General features: G+C 41.7%; 1 protein-coding gene across 1 annotated transcript; it reads right to left on the bottom strand.

Annotated features, from left to right (window-relative positions):
* Window positions 1–337: 337 nt before the first annotated feature.
* Window positions 338–15,417, bottom strand: LOC139419480 (single-minded homolog 2-like). Its single transcript, XM_071169430.1, has 11 exons — window positions 15,161–15,417; window positions 12,389–12,471; window positions 11,165–11,254; window positions 8,443–8,551; window positions 7,237–7,322; window positions 5,516–5,715; window positions 5,261–5,367; window positions 4,771–4,918; window positions 4,286–4,451; window positions 3,465–3,900; window positions 338–2,972 (listed from the first exon to the last, which is right to left on the bottom strand). The coding sequence occupies exons 1-11, from the start codon at window positions 15,333–15,335 to the stop codon at window positions 2,191–2,193; spliced, it is 2,382 nt and encodes a 793-aa protein (XP_071025531.1). The 5' UTR covers window positions 15,336–15,417; the 3' UTR covers window positions 338–2,190.
* Between the last annotated feature and the right edge of the window lie 999 nt (window positions 15,418–16,416).

Below are 16,416 nucleotides of genomic sequence, written 5' to 3'. Positions count from 1 at the left end.
AGAGCACGAAACATGTACATTTCTGAAAAGGGAGTCAGGTAAATAGTTGTTTTTTGTCTTAATGGGGCAGTGTTGTATTTTTAGACAGGCTTGAATAAGCTAAGTACTGTAGCCAATAGACAGAGGGTAGCATCATTTGGTCTGACTCTATGTAATAATGGTATGGTCTGACTCTATGTAATAATGGCATGGTCTGACTCTATGTAATAATGGTATGGTCTGACTCTATGTAATAATGGTATGGTCTGACTCTATGTAATAATGGTATGGTCTGACTCTATGTAATAATGGTATGGTCTGACTCTATGTAATAATGGTATGATCTGACTCTATGTAATAATGGTAGGGGAATAATAATGCTTTTTATTTTGTGAAGTGGTTTCTTGCATCAAACAACACAACAGTCACCTCCTTGTATGAAGGACAAATGGATAAACAGGTTAATGTCAAGCCCTGCATGTTTTTTAAAGCAAAAGTCTCATGGAATGTAGGCATAAATTGATCACCCTGAAGAAGGCACAGTGATACCGAAACATTGGTGGTTTACCCAATAAATGACGAGGAGTTTATAAATAGAGTGTGCGACTCTTTGTTTTTATAGCATTCAGTGAACACCACACATTGGCTGCTACTGTAGGCTCAATGATGTTAAAGTGTTATGAGATGGCTTTTCTCCATTGTTTTTGATGGTAGGCAACTCTAGTAGCCCTACATTATGATCAAATAGCCACAGTAGCCTACTTGGCCACTGTTAAAACTGGAAATCAAAGTGTTCACAGTAAATGTGCGCTGGAAGTTGCACAGAATTTTCTGAACGTTCAAGTTTTGTGCTCAGTAGACCTGGAATTTGCTCAACGCTGTAAAACATTTGAGGGTGCAGTCGTCCTAAGGGAAATTTGGAGGGGTGTATGGATACAGAAGACCACAGTGGATAGACAGTTTCTTGTAGTCATTGGGAGAACACACTCCCACATGCACAGACATTTGGAGGGCCCATTTGACCAGGTTGATGGGATACAGGCAGGAGGACATAAAGGTGTATTTCAAGATTACATCACAGAAGAAAGTAAGGTTATATGTACCTATTATATAAAAGTGTTTGTAATTCTGACATTTACATGTGCTTGATATCACAGCAATGTCCAGACCTCTTCAATAACCAGATGATATCCACTATGCATTCTGAAGAATAAAGAAGGGCTGAAAATAGCCATGGACAACGACTGTCTGGCAGGACATTTCATTTGAATTGTTCATTCAGAATTAAAGCAAACTACCGTGTTTTATTTCATTTCATTTTCCCCAATGCAGTTGACATTTTTCTCATTATACATGTTAGATTCTGGTTTTCTTCATAAATAAGCAAGCTGCTATGTGTTGCACAATAATAAATATACACATTGTGTTTCTGATCTCTGCCATTGACATAATTGACCAAATTATTTAATGTTAACTTCAAAAGAGGGTGAACAATATTTACCCTCATTCATGTTTGCAAGAAAGTGTCCACGTTCAATACTTTTGCGTCTGTCATTTTCCCATTCAATATACAAGGTAGGGAGTGACAGCATTTATTATTTTGTGCTGGCATATCTTATGCCCTTTTTAATGTCGCTGTCACAAAAAAAGAAGTGCATTGGAAACCGTTGACACTTAAACTAGCTTGCAAATTGGGTTGAAATCATGCTACATTCAATCTAAATGCTGCTTTTTTAGACCATTTTATAGTATCTTCTTGTCCAGGTCAGTTATGATTGGTGCTTCTGAGTTACAACATTAGAGGGGTGTATTCTTCACAGGCAATTTGTACCTCAAATTATGTACTGTGTCAAGGCTCAAAGGTCCTTGAGATTTTGTCAAAATAAATGGCTTTGAACTAGAATGTGACAATGCATTTATGCTATTGGATAAACAGTATGCAAAAATATAATATAATCAAGAAACCTGAAATGACTGGCTCCTTAGAGGAGTCTGACGTTGGCTTATTTGCGTAGAAAACATCTGAAAAACAGAAATGGAGAGCCATGTGGAGGTCTTAACCAGACAGGGTCCCCAGAAAGTGACTCGACTTCTGGCTGACACAGTTACATAGTCACTGATACAGCTTCTGTTCATTGTCTGTGTTTCTGACCAAAAAGGCTGAAGTCTCAGGGTGTCTGTCCCTCCTTGTCCTTCGACCCCCGAGCTGTGTCACCTCTCGTTGGTGATGATGACGGACGTGCCGATGTAATGAGGAATCTCCCTGTGGATCTCAGGGGAGGAGCTGGAGGCAGGGCTTTGGCTCTTGTAGTCGTAAGAACCCATTTCGTCGCCACGGTAACCGTAGCTGTCTGTCAAGTGGCCGAGGGCAGCATAGGGCGGGGCCTGGAAGGAGCTGTGTTTGGCCAAGACGTGGTGAAGGTTCAAAGACACGTACGGAGCCTGGGTCGGAAGGCCTACCCCGACTCCCATCCCAACTCCAACCCCCATCCACATCCTCCTTTCCTCCTCCCCCGCCTCAGGATCCAGCATCTTGGGGCTCCCCCGCTCCCCATTGCTGTCCGTGTGCTCCAGGGGGCCGGTGGCACTGTGGCTGTAGGGGGATTCCATCATACACAGCCTCCTGCGCTGCTCCAGGACCACCTGCATGGGGAAGGGTTGGCCCAGGCCATGGAAGGACCGGGACTGCTCGCTGCTCACCTTCCCCAGCACAGAGTTACTCAGCAGGGGACGGGACAACAGCTTCTCCCCTCCTACACAACCACTCCCCTCGGAGGCCTTGTGGAGGTAGTCTCGACTGAACGGCAGCTTGCTGTCCTCTTTAGTAGCCTGTGACTGGGAGTGCAGGCGGTCCTCTGTGGTCTTGTTCTGGCCAAGCGTGTGATGCTCATAGGGCTCTTCCTTGAACCTGCTGTTAGGGCGCGGGGTTGAGCAGCTGGAGAAGCCATCATGAAGGGGCTCGCAGGGGGGGTACCTCCTGCTCGCCGCAGGGCCTGTCGTGGAGAAATTAAACTCTACGGTGAGATTCAGACTAAAATGCTTCAGTGAAACTGAGCTAAAACGCTATCTTGAGAATGATTAGGGTTTAACAGGCACATCAGAGGAGCAGTGCAGGACACACTGCGTTTCTCCAATGCTACAGTCAGAAATGATTTTTCATGTTTTTCATGAACATTTCTGACCTGAGAACAAAAAGGGAGAAGGCGTAAAAGATAGAGCACTTTAAAGTGACAGTTCACCTTTTCTAAGTTTTAACTTATTTTTAACTTCCCTAAGGTGTTGTTTCCTCCAAGCTGCTTCTAAATTTGTTAGATGGTTATTTAGCAACATCCAGAATTTCTGGGCTAGCATTTCTTTTGAATATATAGCATTGCTACTGGAAACCTGATCGTATCAGTTAGCAGTGCATTCAAAAGCATGCAGAAAAAGCTCTGTGTTCCTCAGTTCTGATTTAGAAGCCCCGTGCTTTTGAGCCAGAGCCATACCTGAATATGCTGCTGTGGTGGCTGTGGTAATGGAACACGATGCAGCGAATGGTCTCAGGATGTGAGCAGGGTTAGTACCATGGTGGATTTTGGCGTTGGCACAGCTCCACCGCCCCTCGCCCCCTCGACCTTGCAGGGAGCTGAGCAGCTGCTGGGCTGCCAGGCCAGGGGAAGACAGGGAGGGTGAGGCGGAGGAAGAACCCTGGGTGTGTCGCAACCTCCTCTGGGAGTCCGTGTGGGGTAGGTGTCCATAGGGGTAGGGGAAGGAGAGGCCATAGGAGGTGTTGCTACTACACAGGACCTCTCCAGCCTCTGGGCCTCCAGAGGGGCCTGAGATCTGCCCGTGACTGGGGTTTAGGGGGTAGGGGGTGCTCTCCTTCCAACTTCCTCCCAGGGGGGAGCAGTCCGGCTTGTCTGGGTGGTAGGTGCTGTTGGGCTGGAGGTGGAGGCAGTAGACAACAGATTGTGGTGGTGTTGTTATTTTCTAACATAGACAGGCAATGAAGACAGTGTTGTGTACAGTTCATTTGTCAAGCTAAGACAAAAAATCAAGTCCTACTTGTTATATTTTTGGGATAACTATGAAGAGGATGTTTCATGAATTTTCAAAAGGAAAGTTACTGATTGTGAATACAATGCAAAAGGTCATTGCGTTGAGGAGTTTGCAGTGTCTCCTTTTTTCCCAAGCTGGATAAAGCTATTCATTCTGATATCTTAGTACATATGAAAGTACAGGTACAGTATGTAGGTTACTGTGTGTGTACTACACTGCATATGAACTGTATCAGTAACCCAGTGTGAGGAGCAATAGTCTGTAGTACCTGAGGGTAGGGGGCTGTTTTGAGTTTGCTCTTGATCTTGACTGCTTTGGTTTTGAGTTGTTTGCAGAGGTCCTGAGAGGAGGCCAGGCCACTCTTAAAGGCTAAGCTGGGTTTGGCCGCTCGACTCTGCTCTTGAGACAGCTGCATGTCTTTATACTCTACGTCCCTGTGGAGGGACATATACATACAGCACAGAACAGCTTGGATTAGCATCACACACACACATGTTATATCCTCTACACGTCAGCCCTGCACTACGCTTGGCCAACACATACTTTATCCTCAGGAAAGAAGAGCGCTACATTTCGTACTATGTAACATACACAGACAAACCGGGGGCATCACCTTACAAATTAGCCTGTGTTTCAAACCCAGACTTTTTGCCACAAAATGTCCAAGTCTATTAAACGGAAGTGTTTTAGGGAGTGATTCACCTGTCACAGACCCACTCAGGTCAAAGGTGAAAGGGGAAAGTGTTGACTCACGTGAGAACGTAGTTGACGCTGACGATGCAGTGGGGTCTGGATGAGCGGCTGTTGTGGACGATGGTGGCGTAGCTCTGCACCCACACCCAGCCCCCATGCTTGGACAACATACGGTAGTACTTAGTGGTGACCTGCCCTTTCACCAACACTGCAGGAGAGAGGGGGAGAGAGAGAAATATTGGGGTGAGAGATAGATCAAATCACAGACTGGACAGTGCCTGAATAAAAGATTGAAAGACAGAAAGAGAAGTGTACATAGAGATGGAATACAAACAGAATGCTTGGGAGAGAGGGCCAGCAAAAAGCTGAGTTCCTTTGACAGGCGTGACTCATTAATACTGTATCATTTTTATTCTCCTCTTGAACCTGCATGCATATTCTGCGAGAAACTCCATAGCTGCCACTTATAGAAATCCTAACCCTCTCAAAGAGAGTGTGGGTTGTTTCGTAATAAGAGTCTCAATGTGGCCACAGAGGGGGACTGACTCACAGAGGTGGTGAGCGAAGCGTAGATGGAATACGTCACAGCCGTGCACGTGGTGGTACAGCGTCTTCTCAATCAGGTCCTGGGGTTCGTATCCTGTCAACTCAGCCACCCTTGAACCCAAAGGTCACGGGTTAAAAGTAAAACATTCGCAATCATGATGTTCAAATTCTTTGTTGTGTTTGTCTTTTATTTTGTATTATCTTTTTTTGTTTCATTGTACATTTGTTTGTTTCATCCCTCCCTCCTTTCCTTCCATACCTGGAGTCCAGGAAGATGAGCTTGAGGTCCAGGCTGGCCCTGAACATGAACATGTTACTATGGAGCTTAATCTCTGTGATACCACTGGGGGGCAGGGAGTGGCCCACCGCTACCAGGCCCACGATCTGATAACACGTGTCATACAATGCCATGTCCATCACGTACTGACGGATCTTCAAATAGCCACTGCAATGGATCACCTGGGCAACAGAGAGATGAGAGGGGCTTTACACAGTGATATAGAGATAGATACAGATACATGCATGTACATAGATATAGCTAGACAGAGTCTTTACATCTTGCCTTAACATGTGTCCTGAATGTGGTTTTGTGTGCAAATTTAGGTCGATCTGAGAGATAGATAAATTGAGATACAACATTGTTGGTAATGCAGAATTCTTATCTCACTCACTCTGCAAAAGCAAGAGCAGGTTCAACCTTCAGGCTACAACCAACTAAATGCCTCCCCCCATCCACCCCTCCCCTCCCTGAAACAGCTACGTGTCTAGAAGCTAAAGGGACTATTTATCTTCATCACTTCCTGTTTACCTATGCCCATGTCGGCCTCGCCCCGGCCATTCAATAGCACTTGCCCAGTTCACACGGATGATTTATTCTACTACTTAACATAATGGCTTGTTTATTGCCAATGTAAATTTACAGCAGGTCTCCATTGCAATCTGCTAGGTGATTTATATTATATGGGGAGAGGGAAGAAGGAGGGAGTCAAGAATACAGCTGTTGCATCTAAAGATGAGGATGGTGGAGGAACGACTGTGGAGTGTTTTAGGAGTGAGGTGGTTGTCGTCTGAGATTTGAGTGGAAATGCTGCAGCTGCTGAGACTCAGACAAATAATATGCAGTTTCAAATAACCTGTTAACACTGTGATAACACTATAATAACATTATAGACTCAATAGAACAAAACAAACAATTCTATAAATGGAAGAAATATTTGTTTTGATATAATAATCTCTTCAAAATGCATGCATTTCACTTGTATGCAAGTGTAGGTGTTTAATTTGAATGAGCTACTTTCTATCTTATATTGTTATTCAGGAAAGGTTTACTACTTCCAGAGACACAGATTCTCATGGCATACAGTAACAAAGAAATGTGATTTCAAATATTGCATTACATTATAGTACGCAAGGTGCAACTTTCACTGGGGACAGGGGGAGAAAAAATAAGAAACCTGCACACTGCTCTTGATAGTATCACTTCTCTTGATAATATTACTGCTCTTGATAGTATTACTGCTCTTTAGTAAGTTTTACGTGTCGGCCTCAAGGCCTTCGTCAGAGCTTTTGACGGGGGGATATGTCCCCCACACATTTTGAAATTGCATTTTTGTCCACCCCAGTTTTATCATTGGAATGTGATACAAAACCAGGCAACGGTGTGCTTTAGGACCATGTGGATGCCTCCAAGCGGTCGGGTAGGCTGTTTGGAGTGTAGATCCGACTGGATAAAAATAAACAATAATAATAATTATGTCTCTCCCACTTCTAAAACCAAAGTTGCGGCCCTTGTAGTAAGGCAGGTAGTCTAGCGGTTAAGAGCGTTAGGCCAGTAACTAAAAGGTTTCTGGTTTGAATCACAGAGCCGACAAGGTAAAACAGCTATCGATGTGCCCTTGAGCAGGGCACTTAACCCTAATTGCTCCTGTAAGTTGCTCTGGATAAGGGTGTCTGCTAAATGACCAAAATGTAAAAATGTACCTTATATCCTCCACAGGTCAGTCCTGCATTACGCTTGGCCAACACACACTTCATCCTCAGGAAAAAAGAGCGCTCCATTTCGTACTCTGTTACACACACACAGACAGTGAGGAGAATGACCATTAGCACATAGACACAATAAAAACACTTCACAGTCACACACTCACCCTGGTTAAATAAAGCAGCAGATGTGGTTAACACACATGTGCATTTTCACATTTGAATGTCAATAAGGGTTGTCAAATTATTTAAAAAATGTGATAGAGTTTATTACTGTGATTAATCGCAAATTCCTAATTTGCTCACATTGAGCTGTAATTTAAGTTGGATGGATGGCTCAGAAATAAGAAATATATTTTTTAACACACTTGAATTATTATTCTCAGGTAGGCTAAGTTATCTTTTTACAGGATGGCATTACAGATTGTTTTATTTCACCACCTCCATGTGGAGTTTTCTTACATGTGAAACTGAAAATGTGATTTTCACATGATTGTTTTTAGCATGTGAAACCGCAAATTTCACATCTGCAACTGCAATTCACGTGAGGTGAAAACATGTTTTCTTCTCACATGTGAAAAAGTGGTGTTAACATGTGAACACTAAATGTAATAACCTCAACATGTGAAAAAATATATTTGACTTGTGAAAATGCTATTTTCACTGTACATTTGACATGTATTTTTTGTAAGGGTTTGTATGTGTGTGTATGTGTAGGGGTGTTATGAAACTCCCCCAGAAAGCAGTACTCCACTGCATGTTGAGTGCTGTTATCACATAAGGCTTAAGATGCTGCTCCTACAGGATGTTAATGAAAACCTGCCCATCAGTGAGGCTGCCTGGGTGTTGCCTTGTATTATGTATCATGGTGCTATACGTTAAAGTATTATGTGTTCTTATAGCACCTGCATAGATGAAGTATTTGAGCTATTTGTATGATGATGTCACACTGACTGACTTCCTTCTTACAGAAGAGGTAGACCTCGATGAAGTAGCATTACTGTTGCTTACAAACATACAGAGAGTTGAGCATGCGGGAAAATTGTGATCAACTGACTGTCAGTTGGGAGAGAAAGAGAAATAAGTGAAAGAGTGAGAAAAGGCAAGGGAGAGGAAGCGTGAGAGAGAACAAATTTGACAGAGAAAAAAGGGAGGGAGAGAAAGAACATAAAGACAGAGATTGAATAAATCAAGTATGTTAGGCACCTTGCAGGTAGTGATGGTGGAGGGGCTGATGGGCGCTGAGTACAGCCGTCATCTCATCATGATCTGACGGGTGGATATACTCAAAAATACTGTTCCCCGTCAGCTCCACCTGACAGAAACAAATCAATCAGTCACTTCACATCAAGTTTCATCAGGCTGAGACTAGAGAAAATGGCAAGTGACAATATAGATTAGAGACCAACATATAATTTCTTCAATGACATGTAATCTCTAGCCTTATGTGAAGAAGACAGTCTTTCTGAATAGTGTTTTGAGGTCTTTTGATCTTTTAGCAGGATGATACTCTGTCATTACAAGGGATTACATCATCACAGAGAAATGCCTATTGTAGGGGGACACTGACTGACTGTGTGTGTGTGTGTGTGTGTGTGCGTGTGTGAGCGTATGTGAGTGTGTGTGTGCCTGCGTGAGCGTGAGCGTGTGCGTGTGTGTGTGTGTGTGCCTGCGTGAGCGTGTGCGTGAGCGTGAGCGTGTGTGTGTGTGTGCCTGCGTGAGCGTGTGCGGGATCGTGAGCGTGTGCGTGTGCGTGTGCGTGTGTGTGTGTGTGTGTTAGAAGTGAGGAGGGGGGCAAATCTCTTGCCGCCCCTGAAATCGATCTCTGCATCCCTTTCAGCTCTGCCTCAAAGGGGGATGATGTCAGGAAACACAAGGGTTAATTTATGAAAGAGGCAATCATTTGCATGAGAACACAGAACACTGTCCAGGCTCCACTTTGATCTATTTTACCTCCCAAATTTTGGGGTGGAGTCACTCAGTGAGCGGGTCACTGCTCACCACTTCAACAACAAATTGGTTTCTTCACAGTGTGGAGTTAGGCTGGACTAATCCATGCTTTGTAGTGAGAGAGCATTTGGACTGAGCATGCTTTTTGGTGTCGTAGAAACGGTGACAAGCAATAGCATGCGAGAGCAACAAGTGAAATATGTGTGTTCAAGCACCAATGTAAGTTAATATATGTAGGTTACTGATAATAAACAGACCTTTAGATTTCACACTGGAGGATGGGTTAACCTCAAAGTAAAAGCAGAGACCTTCTCAACACTCAAGTAATAAGTGACTTTCACTGAATTCGCTGTTGTCTCTTTCGCAATTCATTTTAAAACAACACGGACCTTAGCCCACTATACCTCCACCTGACACACACACACACACACACACACACACACACACACACACACACACACACACACACAAGATATCAATAAAAGCGGATGGTCCATTTGAATAAGCTTCACAGTGTACACAGGTGTGCACAAGCAGCATTTGCATCAGGGCTGCGTGCAAGAGTGGAACATTTAGAGTGGGTGGTGGTGTTGTTTTTATAGGATTGAGTTATTGCTGTTGCTCAGCCCCCCTGTTCTCTCAAATTCTTCCTGAGCACAGCCTTCAGTGTGTCTGTCTATGCTTGCTCAGGTGAGGTATATTTAAGACATCAGCATTTCTGTTTGCTATCCACAGCTCAGTACACAATCACTTCACATGAGTGCAGTGTTAGAGTGACAGCGGTTACCTACTGTAGGTTCTGTCCACTTTCAGAATCAGAACGCCCCTATTAGTAGCTAAGCAAAAATCAGTGTGGACACACCCATTAAAAAAAACTGCTACATAGAATAGTACCTTTGGTCTGTCTCACCATGTCTAGGGCACCCCCAAAAAGACTTTATATCGCTCACTTTGTATGTTTTGGAAAGTGAACCATATAGAACGACCATATGCTCGAAGTAGAGACCCAGAGTATACGCATCAGAGACAGGACTTCAACTATAAACCTTTGTTTTGAGGGAGGCTGCTGCAGACTCCATTTCGCTTCATATTTTCAGTCACCACGTGTTAGATAGACAGCATCTCTCTCTGGGGGAACAGCAACTCTGAAGAAGTTGGCTTGTCAAGCAGCAAAGCCCACTCCTGAGTGATGATCACACTTCATTCTGATCATTGATGGCACCACAGAGCAGAGCCATAGGCTGTCCTACTGAAATATATAAGCCAAACCAGCAATGATACACTGCTCCTCAGTCAAACTGCATGGGCCTCAGTTAAGGCAGGGTAAACAGCAAAAATATTTGACACACACCCACACACATACATGTATACAGACACACACGAACACACAATGTACCACACATTAACACACGCAAAACACAAAATCATATTGGATGTCCAGCAATGTCGATGAGGACGTTGCTCCATTTAGAAAGGTTGCAGGGACCATTCTAAAATAACGTCTTCAACCTGGCTAGCTTAAGTTCCAACTGCAAATACCCCCCAGAGAGGCAGAAGTCAGAAGCAATAGCTAGCTAAGCTAACCTTAAATATTAGCATGAGCTGAGCAACTGTTTTTTGGGTTTCATATACCAATGCTACACTCACAGCATGAATAGCTGGACGTTTTCGCACGTCCCATATTGTTAAATGAACAGCGCCCACACACAAAGGAAGTCAACAGCACCTAGAATAGACGCACCGATCATATTCTGTGGCCAGTCCATGCCCTCTGACTTATCTATGTTAGGTGAACTTAGGCAACCTTTGTTTGGCATTCTGCAGCCTGTTTTACTGACTGTCAAATCAATGTTTAAACAGGCATATCAGGAGGCAGATGTCCCTTAGGTGACCTTGGTTGTGTTGAGGGAGGCAGACACAGCTTGTGGCATACGCAATGGTTGCCCAGGTCCAAGATGGAGGCAAAGCTATGTCTTACCTGGGATAGGCCAAGGTGGACTGACGCTGTCTCAGAGATGTACATGATTTTGCCATCCGAAGCGACAACGAATACAAAGCCATCCAGAGTCTGGGGAATGAAACATGTGTTAGACCCGAAAATAGACGGTTCCATTTTGCATTTTTTTTTAAATGCATAGAAGGTCACTTAGAATTGTAGATTTTATACATTGCATTGTGATAGTTATAAATCAGCATATGGGAGTCTGATTAATAATGGCTTGTATGTCTACTCTTTTGCAATGTCTTTAAAAAAACACACAAAAAAACACACACATTCTTGGCAAAGCCTACACATGAATTCCATAGCAAAAACATTTAAACAGTGCATTTTATCAAAATAATCAACTACATTTCCTCTTAAGAACTTGACAATTTTCCTAAATGCATATAATAGTGTTATACACATCTAAGCACCACTCTGCTCCAGGGTTCTATATTTACAATGTATATTTTTGCACTATACATTTACATATACATTGTATAGTATTTACTGTTATATATTTGTTTTCTATTTCAGTTTACTTATGTGTGTTGTATATTGTCTAGTGCAATTATTGTCTTGCATATAATCTTATTGATAATATTGTGTTGTATTTACAGTATGTTGCATATATACTGAGTATACCTAACATTAGGTACACCTCCCTAATATTGTGTTGCCCCCCCTTTGCCTTCAGAACAACCTCAATTATTTGTGGCATGGACTCCACAAGGTGTCGAAAGCGACTCCAATGCTTCCCACAGTTGTGTCAAGTTGGCTGGATGTCCTTTGGGTGGTGGACCATTCTTGATACACATGGGAAACTGTTGACTGTGAAAAACCCAGCAGCATTGCAGTTCTTGACACAAACCATACCCTACTACCATACCCTGTTCAAAGGCACATAAATATTTTGTCTTGCCCATTCACCCTATGAATGGTGCATACACAATCCATGTCTCAATTGTCTCAAGGCTTAAAAATCCTTCTTTAACATGTCTCCTCCTCTTCATCTACACTGATTGAAGTGGATTTAACAAGTGACATCAATAAGGGATCATAGCTTTCCCCTGGATTCATCTGGTCAGTCTATGTCATAGAAAGAGCAGGTGTTGTTAATGTTTTGTACACTCTGTGTATATTATGCTGCATTTATTGTGTTACATACATGTAATTGTGTTGTGTATATTGTATTATATATCTATGTTGAATATATCCCACCTGCAGTAGATGGGAGCCCAGTTCCTTAGCCATGTTGTCCAGAGGGCTGATTCTGGTCGGCTGGCCCCAGGCCTCCCCCAGCCCTGTGGAGGAAACACACAACAGGCTTAGAATACATTACCTAGAGCTGGTTCCAGGAGAAGAGGACACTATGAAGGGGACACAAGATATAGCCTTGCATAGTTTTTCTTCCTGGTCGGATCGGATACTGCAATGTCAAGGGTAAGGGTTTATGACTATGACTCACATAGCTCTGCCTATAGGCTGTGTCTGACTTGGACTATAACTTCAATCACAGCCTGCAAAAGGCCATTCAGGCATCTTTGGCACTGCCACATATAATGCAGAGACACACATACTAAGCTATTGACCCAATTCCTTCTACGCCATAAGAAAATATGGACACCAGCCAGCCTTAAAGGGTACATCAACCATGACAGATATCCCTTGAGATGCTGCTCATAATAGTTTGAGAAGTATTGAGCCTTGTAATGTATACAGTGTCTTCAGAAAATATTCATACCCCCTTGACTTATTCCACATTTTGTTGTGTTACCAGTAACTAAGAACCAGATACATTTTCCCTACAGTCACTCTCACTCGCTGTGATTTCATTTGGCTATTATATGCTTTGATCAGATACTGGGACATGCAAATAGCATCTGTGTGTTTATACTCAACATGTCTGTTTGCAGATGAGGCCAGCAAATTGTGACTTGACAAAATCACCCCTGAAATGTTTTTACAGATCCATGTTTTAGAATAAAGTGTTAGTAACATTTCAGAACTGTCATCTGAAATTATACAACTTTAATTTGAATTTAACTATGATGTGTGATAAAGTTGAATATTAGCATGCCAGGTTAGTCCATCATATACATTTGTAGCAGGTTGGAATTTGTCAAATGCTGTGAAATTAATAGCCAATTACACTTGTTTCCTAGTCTGGGTTTTCTCAGAAAAACCTATGATCACCCTACATTTTCTCAATGTAAACGTATACTTTGATTTGATTTGAGTGCTTTGATTTGACTGAGAAAACTGAGAAAATACGAAAAAAATATTACAATAGCCAAGTAGTCTAAATGACAACAAAATATTTTTCAATAATGTTTTGGTCAAACATTCAGAGTTAACAGCTCACGTTTTTTACTGTTATATTTTCATACTTTCACCATCAATACCCATTTCCTATAATTCCCTATGTCTTGATTAGACGTCAGCTAAAGAATTAGGTGATGTGCAGGACAGGCCTTTTCCTGGATCTATAGTCCCAAATAACGATAAGTGGAAGCGAAAGAGACGTTTCACCGGCGCGGAAATGTCAGAAATGTGTTTTCCTATTATGTATGAACATTTTTTAAAGAACTACCTCAAACTAAAATACATTATTTTGCAATTTGCACATTTTGTGCATGGAATACACGAGATAAACATGCATAATTAGAATGAGGTGATAGGCCTATTATATTTAACGAACTTTTGCGCATCATAAATATTGAAATCTGCCTAAGTATCTGATTTCCCAGAATAGTTATTTGCTAAATAAGATTACACATTCATTTGACAAATGTGAGGGAGAGTGGCCATTGAAATAGACTCGTTGGACGGCAGTCACATCTCTCTCAGTCCAAGGATGTCGGGAATTAAATTGAGACAATATTCAATAGGCTACATCTGATGTCAAAAGAGAACATAAAAACAAAAAATGTATGGCAGACTGTATTTTAGCCTAGGTCTACTTAGGCAAGGATACTGTCTACAACTAATTAAAAAGTTATATTTCGTTTGAAAGAATGTAATTAAGGAGAAACAACCCTATCTAATGATATATGCTATAACCAAAGTGGTAAACTAATATTTCGCTTTTAAGTTCATACAATTTAAAACACAGGCCTATGGTCTGTACTTTTGAAATAGCCAGCAGATAGCCAGCAGATATTTGCCTACTTCATCTATATAATTTATTAGTCCCAATTTATAATTCATATTCTGTTTTGTTGTGTAGCCTATAGTGTTTTGTAATATTGTTATACAGTGTATTTCTTTATTTGATTCCACAAGATATCACACTTTTTATTAGTGAAATGGTCATAAACTGAACTATTCAAATCCAGAACTAACGGGTGGCCCTTAGTCCGTGTCTTTAAGGTTTCTGTGACTTTATGAGTGATGACAGACCAATTCTATGAGAGGAAGAGGGCTGTTTTCCTGGGGTTTAGCCTGTCGAAGTGTTAGTTGTTTTATTGACCATAATTGGATGATTTATCATTAATCATAATCTAGAGCCTCGTGTTTAGGAGTGAAAACATAAATCATGCAAACAAACATGAAAAATAAGTATCTTTTGAATTGCATGACCAGGTGGGAAAGGGGAAAGTTGGTGAAAATTCTAATCACACTTTTACGCACACATGGTCACCGTCAGTCACTACGCACCTGTATGTTGATATTTATTATTTGTATAGCACGTATTCTACTGGAGAATAATTTTCGAAATAAAACTCAAATTTTCAATGGGAACATTAACTTTGGGAAGTGACATTGGAAATCTACATGACTTCGAAAATGTGATTATATTTTGGACATATGATTGTCCTGCTGCGCTCAAAATGAACATTTATTTAGTTATATTTCCTGACCTGTTTTATGGGTATTTGTTAAAACCATAATACAAAGACCAATATTATGTTTCGAGAACTGACATGTTTCTCTTCTCTTGAAGACATAATTATGATTAATCATTCCACTGTTAGTGGTAGCATAACTCACCATCTGGAAACACGGCTCTCATCTTCAGGTAACTGGTTGTCAGCCGAATGATTGAAGCCTTATCCAGTTGTGATGTGATGGCCGAAGGTAAAGGCAGTAATTTCGCCAGTTCATAAAATTCTCCATTTTCTTTTTCTCGTCTCGTCTTCGCTGCATTCTTGGACTTTTCCTTCATCTCTGACTGATGTAAAGCAATGCCTGTTGCATAACAGAACACCTTCCTCTTCGCCCTCAACACGTAGATTTAGCCTTTTTATCTTTGAATCAGAAAATGCACTTAACAATTAGATAGAAGCATAACGATATTGCAGCATATTCATTCTCATTTCTTGGCCGATCTACATGTGAAAAAATAGTTCCTCTCCTTGTAGATTCCAGATACGTGCATGTTCACTGAAAATGGTTACATGTAATTCGTTAAATTCATTCTAAAAACCATTAGGCCTACATGAGGATACAATAGTTGTAAAAAAAAATGTGGACAAACGTTGTTTTGCGACGCGTGTGCGTAACACAATTAATGTGGTAAACAACGCTAAAGTTACCAGTGCCCTGTGATCATCTGAACGGCTTTTTCTTAGATTACTTTTCATTCAAAAGAGTCAGTGAGTACACATCTTTGGTAGGCTCCCTTCAGTCTCCAAGTGGTGGCATGAGAAACATGATGCTCTATTGAGCGATTAAACAACGGAATACGTCGACTCTGACAAACATCCCACGGATGAACGCCCCGTTTCGACAGGAATGACTCCCTTGAAGTATCAGAAAATGTCCGATGTTTAGTCACACCATCAACAGAAGATTCGGTTAGATTCGCTGTACCTTATTGTTGTGAATGTGTAGGGCTCTAGACATATTATTAATGTGCGTGAATCAAAAGTTTATTTCAATCGTTGACTAACGAAAGCATGTGGATTAAGCCCATGTAGGTATACTGTTAACGTTTGAAAATAATTGGACGCGAAATTCTTCGTGCGTTATGGAAATGTAGGCCTATCCAACTTTTCCATTTGCCAAGTAATTAAAACCTCGATGCACACATGCCCCAGACACATTTCAAGACGTCCATGATGTAGAGACGTTTTTACAAAATATCAATTTGAAGTTACCTGGGTCTGGACTGTTATTTTTCACACTTAATTCCTGCGTGTGCTCGATGCCATAACCACCAGAAATGTGTATTCGATGACGCACTGGCACTGCAGTTAGGATGATTAGTGAATAAGGCCTATGTGTCCTTCCCATCAAATGCCCAC

The sequence above is a fragment of the Oncorhynchus clarkii genome, chromosome 10 (genome assembly GCF_045791955.1).
Source record: "Oncorhynchus clarkii lewisi isolate Uvic-CL-2024 chromosome 10, UVic_Ocla_1.0, whole genome shotgun sequence".
Classification (NCBI taxonomy): Eukaryota; Metazoa; Chordata; class Actinopteri; order Salmoniformes; family Salmonidae; genus Oncorhynchus; species Oncorhynchus clarkii.
Note: the sequence above shows the minus strand (reverse complement) of the source record. Positions and strands in the feature narration are given on the sequence as shown.